The 17,886-nt window shown below is 48.0% G+C and overlaps 1 protein-coding gene across 1 annotated transcript; it reads left to right on the top strand.

The window, feature by feature from the left end:
• The first annotated feature begins 632 nt into the window (after nt 1–632).
• On the top strand, nt 633–14,372 carry LOC129532024 (translation initiation factor IF-2). The gene is made up of 6 exons (XM_055380041.2): nt 633–678; nt 1,448–2,163; nt 3,055–3,129; nt 6,670–6,779; nt 9,227–9,857; nt 10,491–14,372. The coding sequence occupies exons 1-6, from the start codon at nt 633–635 to the stop codon at nt 10,551–10,553; spliced, it is 1,641 nt and encodes a 546-aa protein (XP_055236016.1). The 3' UTR covers nt 10,554–14,372.
• Nucleotides 14,373–17,886: the final 3,514 nt, after the last annotated feature.

The raw sequence follows: 17,886 nt of genomic DNA, 5'->3' as shown, positions 1-17,886 counted from the left end.
CCCCAGTGCATGGGTGCTGGGTACTGGGCTCCACCCTCACCTCCAATTGCTCACAAATCACCCCCAACCCCCACCCCCAACACACACACACAACGGCACATAGCATCCCTCTAACCTCTATTTTTCAGGTAAGGACACTCAAGTTTTGTGTTACTCGCCCAGATTCACTGAGCTGGTAGTTGGCAGATTTAATTTGAACTCAGGTCTTGCTGCTTCCATTTGGCCCCTTTTGTGGACCAGTAAGAAAAATGAACGGGATTCCAGAAAGGCTGCAGCAATTTCCTGGCCGGGGTGCCAGAAGGGAGAAGGGCAGAAATAAAGGGTCCAGCTCAGCACCTTTGCCTGTGTCCTGCAGTCTATCAGCATTTATTAAGCGTCTTCCTGCTCTGAACCGGGCTGCACCAGAGATGCCCTCCTTTCCTCCCTGCCCTACCTGTTCCTGGGAAGACTTGCCCACGTTCCTTCTCCAAGTCTGCACCTCTAAACGGGGCATGTGACCCTGCCTCGCTGGCTTCCATTGATTGCACAGGGAAGTCACCAACCCAGGGGATTGATCAGAGGAGTAGGGTCTCACACTGTCAGTACACCGTAAGTACCAGACTCGGAAGATTGAGGCCAGGTCCTGGGCATCCATGTTTACGCTTAAAGCAGAGGAAGCTGATGAGAAGGAAGATGCAGGTGTGCAGAGGGGGGCTGAGGCCACGGACACCTGGAGAGTCCCAGGGAGCAGCGGAAGGAGGCCCCTGCCTCCTTATGATTGGTGGCACATCCTGGCTTCGGGTGCAGGAGGGTCCCCATGCCCTCCTAAAACCCTATTCCTCCTGAAGTTTCTTTAAATTGGCTGGAACAGCTTGTGTTGATTGTAACCAGATGCCTCCTGCTGAGGCACCACACCATGCTGGGCTGTGGTGGTACCAGGCCCTCCTAGAGGAACAGGGTAAAACTCTAACACTCTAACAAGTCAGGCCCACCTTGCCCAGGGGCAGGTACACATAGGAAATGCTTACAGAATTCAGAGGAGAGGGCAATCAGTACAAGCTGGCATAGCCAGGGGAGGCTGCCTGTAGGAGGTGACACTTCAGCTGGACATCAAAGAGCAGACAGGAGGAAAGACATCCCCCCCAACCCCACCCCAGGTTGGGAGACAGTGGGGAGACACAGAACACAAGCAGTCAGGAGGTGCTAGGAGGGGTGGAGGTGGAGAGGAGGTGGAGGGTGAGGCAATGGATTTTGAAATCGAGACTATGAGAAGTGGAGAACCAGGAGCTGTTTGTGACAGGCTGTGGCAGCTGCCTAGAAAAGCAGAGACAAGCTTCTGGGAACTCAGGCAGGAAGCATGAAGACCCCATGCACAACCACAGAAGGCACCAGCTTGTATGTCCCTGTTTGCTCCAGGCGTCGCCCCCGCAAGTCTGCAGAGATCACTGCCCTCTGCTTTGCCTTCCAGGTGCAAGATGTTGTGGGTATTCTTTTGGCGCCGCTTCCCTTCCCCACCAACTTCTCGCCCTCTACTCCTCCCCACCCCAGCACAGGCAGCCGCTCCAGGGCAAGTCTATGCAGGCTCCACACACTGATTCTGACCTGCATAATGGACTCTGCCCGGGGCACCCATGTCCAAACCAGCCCAGGTGCCCAAAGCACCGGCACCGGTACGAGCCAGGGCGGCTGCAATGCTCCCAAGTGCCCAGTGCTGGGGGTTGGGGGTGCCACGGCTTGGGAGGCTGCCCAGAGGGCGGAAGGGTCCTCTGCAGAGCTCTGCACGCCTGTCGGCCGACGGGGACTCTGCACGGCGGGCTGCGTCACGGCCGCCTCATCGGCCGGCAGCGCAGGAAACCCCGTCACCTTCTCGAGGTAGTGACAGTCCTGCCGCCAGCCGTTCCTGCGATCCCAGGGTCTCTGCAGTTACACCTGGTTCCAGCCGGGGGCGCCGCGCCGCACCGCTCCTGCGGAGGAGCCAGGCGCCCTTCACAGGCGCGGCCTCACCCTCCTTACTTGTCAGGTGTGAGTCGCCCCACGTGCACCCGAACGCGGTCAGGTCCACCCAGGAAGCCGGAGCAGGACTTTGGGCAGCGAGCTCGCTGTGAGTTAGAGAGCAGAGGGACATCTGTGGCTAAGGAATTCGTTGCATGGATGAAGACCCAAGCAAAGGAGCTAGAACCAAATGTATGTGGGGCAAGGCCAGCCACAACTACCGGAGCAGGCGGTGTTCCAAAGCCCTCAGCTCTGGAGTCACGTTCACGCGGCCTTAAACCTCCGCTAGCCTTTTTCTGACAGGGGGATTTAACTTCCCTGCGTCTCAATGTCCACATTTGTAAAATGGGGTCAGCGTCCATCTCAGGTGACTGTCATAAGGGTCACGTTAAATCTTTTATTAATTTTTTAATTAAAAAAATTTTGAAACAGGGTCTCTCTGGCTCTGTCACCCAGGCTGGAGTGCAGTGGCGGGATCACAGCTCTCTGCGGCCTAGATCTCCTGGGCTCAAGCGATTCTTCTGTTTCAGCCACCTCAGTAGCTGGGATCACAGGCCCGTGCCACCACGCCCAGCCGATTTTTAACAATTTTTAGGAGAGAGGAGGTCTTGCTGTGTTGTTCTAGAACTCCTGACCTCAAGTGATCCTCCCTCCTCAGCCTGCCAAAGTGCTGAGATTACAGGCGGGAGCCACTGTGCCTGGCCTTATTTTTAAGTATTTTATACAAAGTGGACATGGCCTGGGACTTAACAGGACTTCCCACAGGCCTGGGAAGGTCAGGGAGGGGCCGACTAGGAGGGGAAGGGGTCAAGGACAGCTGCTGCTGTGTGGAAGCTCAGACTGCACAGATCCATTGTACAGATTAGGGCTGATCATTCAGTCAGCCCTAATCTGTACAACACTCCCCACCCCTTGTGTTTTGGCCCTGGCTCTGCCAATAGATGCCAGAAACCCAACTTGAGCTCACTCTGCTGAACAGTGATGAGAGATGGGCTGGTGGTCAGGGCTGATGGGACTAAGGTTCCTTCTCACCCCATGCCACTCACCTGTGTGGGCATTGCCCATTCTCCATTCTCTCTGCAGGGACGCTGTGCTGCTCAGCCCACCCCAGGCAGGGCAGGGAGGACAGACACTAGAGAGGCTCCCGGGAGCTCCCTGGTAAGAAGTGGAGTGGGATGGATGCAGTCCAATGTCTCTCTCTTTTGTTGTTGTCAGGTTATTGTGGTATAATTTACATACAGGGAAACTCACACTTTAAAAATGTACAGTTCTGCTTGTTTTGACAAATGTATGTTATAGTGCATCCACCACCACATCATGATATACACATTTTCATCACCCTCAGAAATTCTGTTCCACCCCAACTCTTGGTGACCACTGATTGGATTTCTATCTCTATAATCTGCATTTTCTAGAATAGCATATAAAGGGAATCCTACAGCACATATTTTTTTTTTTTTTTGAGTTGGTGTCTCACTCTCTTGCCCAGGCTGGAGTGCAGTGGTGTGATCTCAGCTCGCTGCAATCTCCACCTCCTGGGTTCAAGTGATTCTCCTGCCTCAGCCTCCTGAGTAGCTGGAATTACAGGCACACGCCACCACACCTGCCTAATTTTTGTATTTTTTAGTTTCACCATGTTGGCCAGGCTAGTCTTGAATTCCTGACCTCAAGTGATCCGCCCACCTCAGCCTCCCAAAGTGCTGGGATTATAAGCGTGAGCCACCGTGCCCAACCAGTACATAGCTTTTTAAGACTACCTTCTTTCACTCAGCATAAAGTTTTTGAGATTTATTCATGTGGAATTCTATATCAGTACTTTATTTCTTTTTATTGCTGACTGGGCTCCATTATATAGATGTGCCACAATCTGTTATCCATTTGCCAGTTCTTGGCTATCATTAAATTAAGCTGCTAGAACATTTATGTACAGGTCCTTGTGTGGGCATATGTTTTCATTTCTCTTGGGTAATATCTAGGAATAAGACTGCTGAGTCATGTGGTGAGTACGTGTTTACTTTTGGGAAAAAAAAAATAAAGTCAAACTTTTCCAGAGTGGTGGTGGCATTTTGCATTCCCACCAAGCAATGTCCGAGTGTTCCTGTTGCTCTGCATCCTCACCAGCATTTGGTGTTGTCGGTTGTTTTTTAATTTTAATTTTTAATTTTTAGCCTTCTTAATAGATGTGTAGTGGTATCTCATTGTAGCTTTAATTTTCATTTCCCTCTTCTCTGGTGATTTTGAGCATCTTTTCCTGTGCTAATTTGCTATTTATATCTTCTTTGGTGAAGTGCCAGTTTAAGTCTTTGGGCTGTTTTTTGTTTGTTTCTTTGTTTTTGAGGGTTTTTTAAATTGAGTTTTTAGAATTTGTATGTATCCTAGTAACAAGCCCTTTGTCAGCTAAGTATTTTGCAAAAATTTCCTCTCAGTCTGTGACTTGTCTTTTATACTTAACAGTGTCTTTTAATGAACAGATGTTTGTAATTTTGATGAAGTCCAATTATCAACATTTTCTTTTATGATTCATGCTTTTGTGTCCTACCAAAGAACACTGCCTTATTCAAGGTCACAAAGGCTTTCTCTTATGTTTTCTTCTAGAAGCTTTATGGTTTTTCACTCTTACATTTACATCTCTGACCCATTTTGAATTCGTTAATTTTGGTATATGGTGTGAGGTAGGGGCCAAGAATCATTCTTTAAAATATACGGAGATCTAGTTGTCACAGTCCCATTTCTTGCAAACACTATCCTTTCTCCCATTGAATTGCTTTGGTGCTTTGTTGAAATCAATTGACCGTATATGCATACATCTACTTCTGGACTCTATTTTGTTCTGTTAATCTATCTTTCATTTTTATGCCAACATTATAATGTCTTAATTGCTATTACAAGATTCAAGTAACTCATGAAATCAAGTAGTGTAAGTCCTCCAACTTTGTTCTTATTTTTCAAAATTGTTTTGGCTATTCTAGGTCCTTTCTACTTCTATATAAATTTTAGAACCAATTTCTCAATTTCTAAAAAAAAAATTCCTGGTGAAATCTTGATTTGGATTGAATTGAATCTATAGAACAATTTAGGAATAAAAGACATCTTAATATTGAGTCTTCTCATCTATTAGCATGGTATTTCTCTACATTTATTCAGCTCTTTGTTAATTTCTCTCTCCAATGTTTAATTGTTTTCAGGTATAGGTCTTGAACATATTTTGTTAAATTTATCCCTACTTATTTCATGTTTTAAAAATGTTATTGTAAGTGGCATTTTAAAAATTTGAACTTACAATTGTTTGTTGCTAGTGTTTATAAATACAATTGACTTTTTAAATTGAGACATTATTTCTTGATTCTATAAACATGATAAGATGATCAACTATCCCATTTGTCTGGGATTGTACCATTTTTAACACTAAAAGTCCTAAAGAAGAAGCCAAAAAGTTAAAAGGAAGTAAACTCTCCCTTGGGAAGAGAAAAGTCGAGGTTTTCAGTGATTGATACAGGAGATTAGGGGAAAGGTATAAAACCCACATGGCAACCCCAGAAACAGAGGCCGAAGGCAACACTGGTTTTAGTGCCAAATGGGCACATCACCTTCCTTAGTGTCTGTTGCTGAGGACAACCACCATGATTTGTAGTACACCATAGTGGATCATCCATTATTATGTCACTCCTTGTGATGTGACTTAAGCGTGCTATAATCTTGAACGTGACCATCCACTTTGCCTGCGGATTAATTGTTGTGCTTTGTATTGAGACACTGCTAGTTTAATTTTAGCATGGTGAACACTGAGGCCATGTTTTCTTAAGCATTCAGGTGATGAAAATGAGGAAATGGTGTTGCAATATCAATGCCCGTGTGACCCAAATGGCCATGTTATTTTAATGACAGGAGGAGTGACACAGACAACTGGATGAGGGAGGTAAAGAATCAAAACAAGGGATACTGCGCAATAAGCAGAGAGAATTCGGGGTTGGGCATGGTGGAAGAAGGGACTGTAGAGACTGCCTCACAAGTCCCCAGTGAGATAGGCAAGTATGTCCACATTAACCAAAAAGCTTTTTGTCTCCACAAAAGACACCAATTGAAAATAGTGGCTGCTGAATTAGCTAGGGCATACTACAAAAATGAATTTGTGTGATTGTGCTGCTCCTTTGATTGTTTTTTGAAACTGAGTAGGGGCACATTTCCTCATTTACAGGCTGTAACTGAAATATCACATGGGTGAACAAAGGGAGAAATGTCGATGGCAGCTGTGTTGACCCTTTACAACATGCAGCGGATTCTGCCAGATCCCACCAACAATCATGCTTTCTACAGTAACCAAGTGCTGCATCCAATCACGGCAATGGAAAACAGTTCTCCTAACTTGTAAATACTTTGATTTGAAAAAATGGAGTTTCAAATCATCCTTTTTATTTCGATGAAGATTTTAATCCACCTGCAGAAAAAAAAAAAAGAATGTTGATGCTATCTTGTCCAAATACAAACATGACTTTGCCCATCCGTCTGCCTATTTGGCAGACCGTGCAAATGTAAATTTTTGCAAATTCCATGCAGTCTATGAACGCTTTACCAAAGAAAAGTTAAAAATATTAGCCACGAAGTGTCCTGCACATTTTGTACACATCAGTAAAAGGGGGTGGAGTTTGCTTCCCTGCGATATTGATGCTTTCAAAATGAAAGCTTTTATTTACTTTTCAGTTTCCTCAAAGCATGAAAAAGCACTTAATGAGATTTTTCACATTCCAGAAATGGAAGGAGATGGCCTCCTTTGGACATGTGCCTACACGAGGGCTGTCACTGTTGCCAGGGTAAAAAGGCAGCCTGCCATACAACCATATTTTCAAAGCATGGGACAAGAAGAATGTCCTTGTCTTAATATATTTGGAAATATATTAAGAATGAAAATAGAGAAAAAGATTACGATTAAACAGTCAAACTGAAATTTATAAGTTGTTCCTCCAAAACTGCCTGATGATCTTTGAGGAGCCCATAAGGGCTCTGGAAAAGCATGAACTGACTGTCCCTGAGTTGTCGATGTTATAGGTAGGTACTGACAAAGCTCATATAATGAAAAATGACTCATTTTTTGGAAACGAAACCAAAATGTCACCAGAAAAGGACAGCCAATTTAAACAAGACTTTCTCACTTCTTTACTAAAACTGTAACTTATTTGGAATTCAACTTCAACTTCAACTTCACAAGTTCAAAGTATCTCTGTGCTTTAAAACGATTTTTTCTGAGAGAGACACAGACAGAGAAGGAGAGAGACAGAGAGAGGTTTAACTTACAGTGACACCCAGTGTGCTCAGAAATGTTCAAAAAGGGCCGGATGCCGTTGCTCACGCCTATAATTCCAGCAGTTTGGGAGGCCGAGGCGGGTGGATCACCTGAGGTCAGGAGTTCGAGACCAACCTGGCCAACATGGCGAACCCCGTCTCTACTAAAAATACAAAAATTAGCCAGGCGTGGTGGCACGCGCCTGTACTCCCAGCTACTTGGGAGGCTGAGGCCGGAGGATCACTTGAACCTGGGTAGTTGAGGTTGCAGTGAGCCGAGATCACGCCACTGTACTCCAGCCAGGGCAACAGAGTAAGACTCCATCTCAAAAAAAAAAAAAAAAAAAAAAAAAGTTCAAAAAGGATGGATATCTTAGCCACGGATATCCTACATGATAGATGCAAAAGATGACAAACTGCTGGTTTACCAAAACCAGCCTGCAGATGCAAAGTGAATGGACATCTTTGGACAGCTGGAAACGAATCCCTACAAATCTAAAACCCTGCTGTTGCTTGTAGGTACAATCCTAAGTATTCCATTCTCAAACGCTTTTGTTGAGATAACAGCTTGAGGCCATCACATTGGACTGACCTCAGGAGTCAGTGTACTGAGTGCTCTCTAAGAGCAGAGCTGCAAGTCAAAGGATTTTCCGTTTAACTATATTCAGTTTCATCACTACATCAAGGAAGAACTTCCTACTAAAGGCTGCAGGCAAGGAAATAAAAAGAGTCAAAATATCCTACTGTATCATAGGACCAAAATGTCTTTTTTTTTGTAGACGGAGTCTCACTCTTGCCCAGGCTGGAGTGCGGTGGCGTGATCTTGGCTCACTGCAACCTCTACCTCCCAGATTCAAGCAATCCTCTTGCCTCAGCCTGCTGAGTACCTGGGACTACAGGCGGGTGCCACCACGGGCGACTAATTTTTGTTTTTTTAGTAGAGACAGGGTTTCACCATGTTGGCCAGGCTGGTCTCAAACTGCTGACCTCAAGTGATCGGCCTGTTTCGGCCTCCCAAAGTGCTAGGATTACAGGCATGAGCCACCACGCCCAGCCCGTCATTGTTATTTTTGATTAAATATTAGTAATATCTGTTTAAATACTGCTATTATATTACATTCACCATTTTAAAAGTCTTACATTTATGTATTTTGATACAAAATTTAAGTATCTAATAATGACAAAATAAATTGCTAAATCACAGGACAGGAAGAAACATTATAAAACTTTTTATATTTTTCTCACACATATTATTTGTTATTATTCCTATTATTACTAATTGCCACTGTGAACTAATCATATTGTTTTCTTTAAATAATAGCATTTATATAGAAGGTAAAAAATACACAATATGTATATTTCAAATAAGCACCCTATGTGTATACTATTTTTTATTTTTTAGAGACAGGGTCTCTCCCTTTGTCTTACAGGCTGGAGTACAGTGGAACCATCACAGCTCACTGCAGCCTGGACCTCCTGGGGCTCAAAGGGTCCTCCCTCCTCAGCCTCCCGAGGTAGCTGGGACTATAGGTGCAGGCCACCACGCTCGGCTAATTTTTTTTCATTTCTGTACAGACGGAGTCTCACTATGTTGGTTGCCTAGGCTGGTCTCAAACTCCTGAGCTCAAGTGATCCTCCGGCCTCAGCCTCCCGAAGTGCTGGGATTACAGGCGCGGGCCACCGCTCCCGGACTACAATAATTTTTAACATACTATATTATGTTGGCTTTTTTTAAATCTGGTATGGCTGTGTTCCGGGCTGGATCTCTAAAGTGTGTCGTCGAATACACAGTCTCATCTCCTGTCCGCCTAAGTCTTCTCAGCCCTAGCGCCGAAGGGCCAACTAAGACCTAAGACCCGGTCACTGCCCGCAAGAGGCTCAGTTTGGTGATGAAGCCAGACACAAAACAGGCAGAGAGCAAGGTCCAAGGTGCCATGAAATAAGTCGCCCCAGGTGGCTCTGGGCGGGCCTAACCCAGGACAGGCTCTCCAGGAAGACTTCCTGGAGGAGGCGGGCCTCAGCTGGACCGCAGGCGGCCAGGAGGAGCTGGGGGTGGTGGTGGTGGGGGCGAGGGTGAAGGTGGTTGGAGATCGGGGGAGACTGTGAAGAGGAGGGCGAGGCCTGGACCTGGGCCTTTCCAGGCAGGCGGCCCAAACGGATCTACGCAGCCAGCCAGCCACCCCTCCCAGTTGGGGTCGGCGCGTCCCCCTCCAGGCCGGTGCGGGGAGAGTCTGGCCTTCTGGAGGCCCGGGGCAGCAGGACTGGGAGAGCCGCGGTCTCCTTCCCGTCCCCTGCTTCCGGCAGACCCGCGTTTCCAGGGCCCCGTCCTTTACCCGGGGCGGCCGTCCTCCCGTGCCCAGCCTCTGGCGAGGCCACCGCTCCCCGCAGCGCCGGTGTCACGGCCCCACGGAGGGCCAGGAGCTTCCAGGGCGCCCCAGCGGCGGGGTGGACGCTGCCAGGGGGTACCACGGCAGGGCCCGCGCTGCCCATCCCGCGCCACGCCCCCACCTCCGCCGGCACCGTTGCCAGCAGCCCGGCTGCGAGCCCGCCGGCGCCCGGCCACCCGCCCGCTGCGTCGCCTGGCAGCGCGCCTGCAGCTGAGTCAGCCTGTGAGTCAGCGCCCCCTGACCGCGCCGCGTCTGGGCCGGGGAGGGACGCAGACGGCGCGGGCGGGGAGGGGGGAGACGAGGAGGGGGAAGGCGGGAAGGACGCGGAGAGGGGCAGGGGGAAGAGGAGGGGGCGGGGCAGGCAACTCGGGAGAGGGGGAGAGGTGGTGGGGGAGGAGGAGGAGGAGGCAGCAACTCGGGGAGGGGATGAGGAGAGACAGGAGCAGAAGGAGGGAGGGAGGGCAAGCGGGGAGAGGTATAGGGGAGGCTACCCAGGAACCAGCTCATGCTCAGAGTGTCTCGAAGTCAGGCCTGCACAAGGTTGCCTGAGGCTCCCAGGAGTGTGGCCTGCAGCCTGGGGCACACTGTCTTGGTGATCCAGGTTTTGGTCTATGGAAAGTCTACACTGTGGCTTACGGTGGTCCTGTTCAAACTTTATTTCAAAAACCTCAACCCTGTATTTATCTTAAGAAGTACATTTTACATCGCAACAAAGTTCCACAAAACCGTATTTCTCCCTATACCGGAATGCAGGGATGCACTCTTTACACTATCTGTTCTGGGTCTTTTTGTCGTTGGTGGTGGTTTTTGATGATGATGATGAAACACTAAACTGATTTTATGATCTATTAATAGGTTGCAACCTGCTGTATGAAGAACACCTTTGAAGGTATCAGACGTAGCTGTCTTTTCTCTTAAATACAATTCACAGCAGCAGGAAAGGGCCTGCTCACCTGCTGGCCAGAGGCTTCCTGGCTCTCAGCCTCCCTGACTACTTTTTTTGAGACAGGGTCTTGCAGTGTCACCCAGGCTGGAGTGCAGTGGCGCGAACACGGCTCACTGCAGCCTCAACGTCCCAGGCGCAAGTGATCCTCCTGCCTCAGCCTCCCAAAGTGCTGGGATCCACAACTCCCAGTGATTCCCAGGGACCTGAGACAGAGCCTCCATGGGCAATAAACACACCATGGTTTGTGTTTGTTTGTGTTTGGATGTGCATTGAATCCTGGTAACTGTGATTACCTGGGGTGGGAGGGCACTGGGGACGAGGGAGGACTTTTCACTGTACTTTGCTGCTGTTTGAATTTTTGTCACGTATATATTACTTAAAAATGTTTATTTAAAAGCATTTCAAACCTACAAAAAGGTGTCAGAAACAAATGTGACACACAGTCACGCTGCCTTTCTCCCCATTCCACACCCTGCAGTACTAGCTTCAGTACTTCTCTGAGGAGTGAGGAGTGGATAAAGCCTCAGAATGCTTTATTTTATATATAATTTTTTTCCTTTTTTTTTTTTTTTTTGAGATGAAGTCACACAATATTGCCCAGGCTGGTCTCAAATTCCTGGGCTCAAGCAATCCTCCTGCCTTGCTCAAGCATGAGCCAGTATGCCTGGCCAAGGAGCTGATTTCTGATCCTAGGTCTTGAAATTTTTTTTATTTTTCTTTTCTTTTCTTTTCTTTTTTTTTTGGTAAACTTTTGTTTTAGGTTCACGGTGTATGTGCAGGTTTGTTATATAGGTAAACTTGTATCATGGGGGTTTGTTGTACAGATTATTTCATCACCCAGGTACTATGCCTAGTACCCAATTCAAATTCTTTTCTTTCTTCTTCTTCTTCTTCTTCTTCTTCTTTTTTTTTTTTTTTTTGAGGAAGGGTCTCACTCTGTGGGCTGGCATGCAGTGGCGCGATCTCAGCTCACTGCAACCTCTGAATCCCAGGCTCAGGTGATCCTCCCACCTCAGCCTCCTGAGTGGCACACACCACCATACCCAGCTAATTTTTCTATTTTTAATAGAGATGGGGTTTCTCCATGTTGCCCAGGCTGGTCTCGAACTCCTAGGCTCAAGCAATCCACCTGCCTTGGCCTCCCAAAGTGCTGAGATTACAGGCATGAGCCACCTTGCCCGGCCCCAATTCAGAATTCTTAACACAGTCTTCTGAGTAGTGTCACCAGTTGATCATATCAGAATTTTTGAAAGCTGTTGGCTGTCCTGTAGACTGTCCCCTCCGACATTGTCCGCAGCACCAAATCTGGCCTGCAGATGGTCTGGGGCCATCTCATCAGCAGGCAGGTCTGTCCCAGGTCCTGATTCTGCCCAGGGAACTGGCAGTTCCTGAGAAGTGAGAGGTATGCAGTTACCTCTCAACACCTCTTCAGTCCGTATCCCCCAGAGCATTTAAGGTCTTTCTGGGGAGATATAACAAAAACCAAGAGTAATTAAGATGGGACTTGGACTCTGGCCTGGAGAAGATTCTAATGTAGTTGGAGAACAATACAAAGCAGCAAAAATAAGATTGCTTATGTGTTGGGTGTACGTGTTTAATTATGTAGGACTTTGGGCATTATTTGGTCTCAGAATCCTGGGGCTTGGAAGGCCCTGGAGGAGCCTCCTCTAGGACATGGGACCTGAAAAATCTCCTAGCTGGTGGTTGCCACTGTGAATCCCTCTCTCCAGGACAGAGAAACCTGACATTATCTGGGCCCCCACATTTGATCTGGCTTGTTCTAAATCAACTCTTGAAAGCCTGCCGTATAAAGGAGAAAGTGCCCTTTGGCTCACCGGGAGTAAGAAATACAGCCGTCAGGAGAAACAGAAAGTCCGTGCCTGCTGCAGGCACACTCCTGGGTCCACGGGAAACTCCACCAGGAAAGGCAATTATTACAGAAGAGAACACTGCTTGGAGTTGTGGACACTGTTGCCTACCCAGCTTCCATTCTCCCCTTCCTTCCTAACAGCACCCCAGTTTTGTTCAGGTATCTGCCTGTCTACACATGCTTCAGGGAAAGCTGACCCATGCTCAGCCCCTTGCCTGCAGCTCCTGAGTGGGGGTTGGGAAGCTGATTTTTCAGATACTGATCCCATTGCATTTGCCAACTTGTGCATGGCATTTCCTGGCCCAAGGTTTACTTCAGGAATGGGTTTGTAATCAAATTCAGCCCAGTGAAATATGAGGATAAGTTTGGAGACTTCTGGGGAAGAAACGTGCTCCTGTTCTTTAAGGAGAGAACTACCAGAAGAGCCCTCATTCTCCTCCAGAGTGGCAAGCAGATATGGGAACTGAAACTTCAAGAACCATTTGGCTATCAGGAAGGAGGCAGCCTGACAACAAAGACAGCCCCAGAAGAGGATGTAATTAAGGAAATCAGAGAGAAACAGAGCCAGGTTGCTGGATCATTCTGATCCTGAAGCCTCCATTACATCTAATCACAGACTGCTGTGGTTGGCAGAGGGGTGCATCTTTGATTGTCGCTGGGGACGAAAGCAGATTCCCAAAAGCAGATGTCCCAGCTGGGTCCCGCACCTCTCCCTGCCATTGCCCCCTGGGTCCCACTGATGTCCTGTTTCCAGTCCAGGATCCCATTCAGAATCCAACATGGCACTTGTCTCCTCCCATGTGGGGCAGTTCCCCCGTCTTTCCTTGTCGCTGGGACACTGGCCAGCTATTTCATAGGACATTTCTCACTTTGGATTTGTCTGCTGTTTTCTCAATATTAGATTGAGGATATGCATTTTTGGCACAAATGCCAAAGAAGTGATGCTGTGCGCCTCTCAGGACACTGTCAAGGGCGGGGTGATGATATGTCTCATTACTGGTCATGGTAGTTTGGATCACTTGGTTAAAGTGGTGTCTCTGAAGTTTCTCCACTGGAAAGTTGCTATTTTCCCTTTGTAATTAATAAATGTCCTGTGGGGGAGATGCTTTATGAGTATGTAAATATCCTGTTTCTCATCATATTTTTGCCTACTCATTTTAGCGTCGGTTGATGATTCCTGGCTGCAACAGTTATTACCATAGTTTTTAGCAAATGGTGATTTTCTTTGTATATCACTGTTTCTATATTTATTAATTGGAATTCTACTGTAAAAAAGAACTCTTTCCTCCATGTGTATTTATTCCATTATTTTTATATCTGTATGAACTCTTGGATGTTTCTCTTATTCTATGGGTTATAATTCATTGCAATTATTTTTACTCAAATTGTACCAGATTTGGGATCTGTACCCGATACTGGGATCTCCTTAGTTGGCTCCTACGTGCTCCTATGTCCCTGGACATGCCCATCCTTCTTTGATCCCTTCCTTACATTCTGGCACAAGATGCTCCAGGCTCATCTGGTATTCTCCCTGTCTCAGCCGTGGAATCAATTGTTTCTCTAAGAACCCTGACTTGTTTTGCTGGAGGATGATATTGAGAAAGTGAGATCTGGGCACCAGTCAGATTTAACTTGGTCAAATGAAACTGCAGAACTGTGCTGACAGGCGGGACAGTGTGGGAAGGAGGGGTCGGACTGCAGGGTCCAGGCGAGGGGCAGAGGGACAGACAGACTCTGAGAGGGAGGGCAGCTTGGCCTCTCAGTCCTTGGCTGGGAGCCCCTGTGGGGAGCACGGCTTGTGGATTCAGCACTGGCAGAGCTTGCCTCTAGGGTGTACACCTGGAAGCTGCAGTTGGGAGGGAGAGGAAAAACTTTTACTTTTTAAAAATCATAGGCATCTATTATTAATACTTTAAACATTAAATAATAAAAGCAGAAAAGGTCTACTTTTCTATTTTTTTAACAATGTCTAAAATTTTTGTTTCCTTTTCTCAAACTGAAGAACAGTGGAGTGGACGCAGACGGACCGTCAAATAACATGGGCTCTCACTGTGCCACACGCACTGGTGTGGTGGGTCTTTGTGCAGGGATCCAGCTGCACTCCAGGTCCCAATCATGACATCCTTAAGGCTCAGAGCCAGAGGGGCTGCAGAGACCATCTTAGGCTGGGGCTTTCAAACTCTCCTGATTGCCACCCACAGCAAAGAAAAAGTCTATTTTATACCACGACCTACCATACAGACACACATTCAACCTAAAATTTTATAGCACAGTATTCACTCTTGTTATGTGTGACACATTCAATTTTCTATTCTATGCAGGTTATTTCCTGCTAGTTTGCCATACTCTTATTGTGCAAATGGGAAACTGAGGCCCTAAAAAGGGAAATGAGTGCCCAAAGGCTGCAGCTCTTCAGGATGCATTTACTAAGGGCCTGTCAAACAATGCTACATTTTTATAGCTATGGAGAGAAACAGGTCTGAATAATAAGGGTAGACTTTTAATTTAAGTGTCAAGAGCTGGATGAAATTAGCCTATGGGTCTTAAACCAGAGATTTCCTGCCCTTATTCAAAAGCCCCAAATTCCTGATTTTGGAGGCCTTAAGCTCTTTTAAATAAATGTTTTGTCCATAATCTGTTCATCCATCCACTTACTCAGCAAATGTCCTTAGATAGTAGTAGTGGGAGAGCAGGCATGCAAGGGGAAGGGCCATCAGTTACCTAGAGAGACAGACATACAAACAGCCATACCTGGGCAGGACCTGGCAGTAATGGAGATGTGCACAGGGTGGGCAGGGAAGGTGCTGAGGCAAGCGGGAATGTGACCTTTGGAAGGTTACCTTCCTGAGCTTCAGTTTCCTTCCCCATAAAAGGGGGTGGGACCTGCCTCCTTGAGTTGTAACAAGCTCTGAGAACCTCCTGGCACAGTGCTCTGCCACTGTTGGAGAAGGAAGGCTCATGCCAGCCTGGTAAGGCCAGGAGCATCTTAGGAGAGCTTGGCGTGGAGGCTTGAAGGCCTGCAGGCCTGCAGGATGGGAGGGCCCAAGGAGCTCCTGAGAATTTGGGGGCTGGAGAAGAGTGGCTGATGACAATGACAAGGAGAGCTGGGGATGCAGAGGCCACATGATGGGGGCCTTCTGTACTTGCCACAAACTGGAGTTTAAATTTAGCCCTATAAGCAAATGCTGTGAGTAGAGGAGTGACACGGCCAGATCTAGATCCACCACATTGACTCAAACAAGGGATTTCTGTAGCCATAAGGAAGCTGGTAATCAAAACCTGACACTGTGCAGTGCTTGGAAGACATCCTGTTAGGTGACTCAGGTATATAACAGGGGGTTAGCATCTCAAGTGAACGGCTGATAGCAAGGGAAGGCAGGCTGAGGTGGGCAGGCAGCTGCACCTCATTCCTGAGACCATCCGGGGCAGGGCTTTTCTGACTGAGACACACGACCCTGACACCAGAGAGAATTCTGTATTTCCCCATCCTTGCAGGGGCTGCCCCTAGAGAATCCCATCGGGTGAGCCCAGGAACCCACAAGTTCTGCACCCCTCGGATGGGTAGGCATTTTGAGGGCACGAGGTAGGCGTTACAGTGATAAGATACACAGGGCTCTAAACCACAGAGGCCCCGGTTCAAATCCTGCCTCTTCTGAGTACAAATTAGTTGGCTTCGGGAAGTGAGTCAACTTTGCCCTGGGCTGCAGTTTCCTCGCTGTCAAATGCATGGGAGAGTGCGTGTGAAGAGTTAAAATGTGCTTAGATTTCACTGTAGTGTCTCCTCCAACATGATCTCACACTCTTACAGTATAAGCAGGCTGATGTCAGAGGCTGTGACTCGCCCAGGGCTACACAGTGGACAGGTGGCAGAGCCAGGAGCCAGGAGCCAAGAGGTGGTCCACCTGCCTCTATGAACCCACGCTCCCCCCGCTACCCCTTCTGTGGCCAGGTGAGAAGCAGGGAGCTGGCACTGCCCCAACCCAGATTCCTCAGCAGGGAGGGCCTGGTCGCCTGGGCCCAGCCTGAAACCCGGGAGTCTGTTAACCTAGGCCCAGAGGCCAGAGTGCGCGGCGGTGATGAGTCACGCCAACCCGCTGCACCAGGAGACCCCCTCCTCCCGGCCCACGCCCCGGCCGAGAGCTGGTTGCTGAGCAATAAGACATAACATATATAAATAGATGCGACTCCTGCTGTAACAGGGAGGCCCGATTCTTGGGCTGCTGTTTTTTCCTTGCCTCTCCTCTGCGCCCCTCGGCCTTCCTCCCAGCGGCTCCTGGTGCAGTCGGTTCCATCCTCAGCTAAGAGCTCCCAGCCCTGCGTGCCAGGGGACTGCCTTCAACAGGATGGTCCGGGATGGACGCGGGCTGGGCGTAGCTGCGCAGGGCAGGCCAGGGGCGTGGAAGGAGGCAGGGGCGCTCCGCCGGGCTGGACTTTTACCACCCACGGGGGCTAGGCGAGGGCGGTGGAGCGGGCATGACTGCGGGACACTGGATCAGAAGGGGCGGGCGGACCCAGCTCCTGCGACGGGCGGGAGTGCGCCTGGTTCCCAGCAGCAGAGGGGCCTCTGCTGCCCTGCTCCCCATTCCCCTCATAAGTGACTCCTCCAAAGGGCACTTTTCTTATTCCACCTTGCATCACTGGTACTCACCTTCGCTGCAGAACGCCTTGCCAGCTTGCTTCCTGGCTGGGCCTGCTGTCTGCACAGTTGCCCTGCCCAGGTCTAAGACCGTGGGGCGTGGTCACAGGTACTATTTTAGGACTCCTCTCACCACAGGCACTGAACTTGGGGCTGCATATATATCACCCCATTACTCCTCAGAAGATACTGTAACGTAGGTATCTTTTATTGGCTGTATTGAGGCTTAATGCATCCATTTTAGGTGTACAATTTGATGAGTTTTGACAAAAGTATAGTCTTGTAACCACAGTCACGATGTTCATGACACAGAATATTCCCATCAACCCAGGAAGAAGTTCCTGCCTCTTTGCAGACCATCCTCCCCTCTTGGCCCCTGGCTATATGTTTTGCCTTTACTAGAATTTCATATAAATGAAATTTATGTAAGATGTAATTTTTGTCTGGCTTCTTTCACTGAGCACAGTGCTTCTGAAATTCGTTCATGTCATCAGTGGTTTGCTCTTTTCTCTGCTAACCAGTTGATGAATATTTAGGTTGTTTATGACTATTATGAATAAAGCGTGTAGAAACATACATGTACAATTATTTGTGTGAACATGTTTTCATTTCTCCTGAGGAAATACCTAACACTGGAATTGCTGTTTCATTAATTAAGATATTGTTATTCCCATTTTATAGATAAAAGATTGAAGCTCAGAGAGGTGAAGCAGCTTGCCTGAGCTCACACAGCATGGCAAAAATTCAAAGCCATGTCTGAGCGCTACACCAGGTAGTCACTTGTACAAAAAAGGTAATT

The sequence above is a fragment of the Gorilla gorilla genome, chromosome 11 (genome assembly GCF_029281585.2).
Source record: "Gorilla gorilla gorilla isolate KB3781 chromosome 11, NHGRI_mGorGor1-v2.1_pri, whole genome shotgun sequence".
Classification (NCBI taxonomy): Eukaryota; Metazoa; Chordata; class Mammalia; order Primates; family Hominidae; genus Gorilla; species Gorilla gorilla.
The sequence above is the reverse complement of the archived record's forward strand: the minus strand, read 5'-3'. Positions and strand labels throughout refer to the sequence as shown.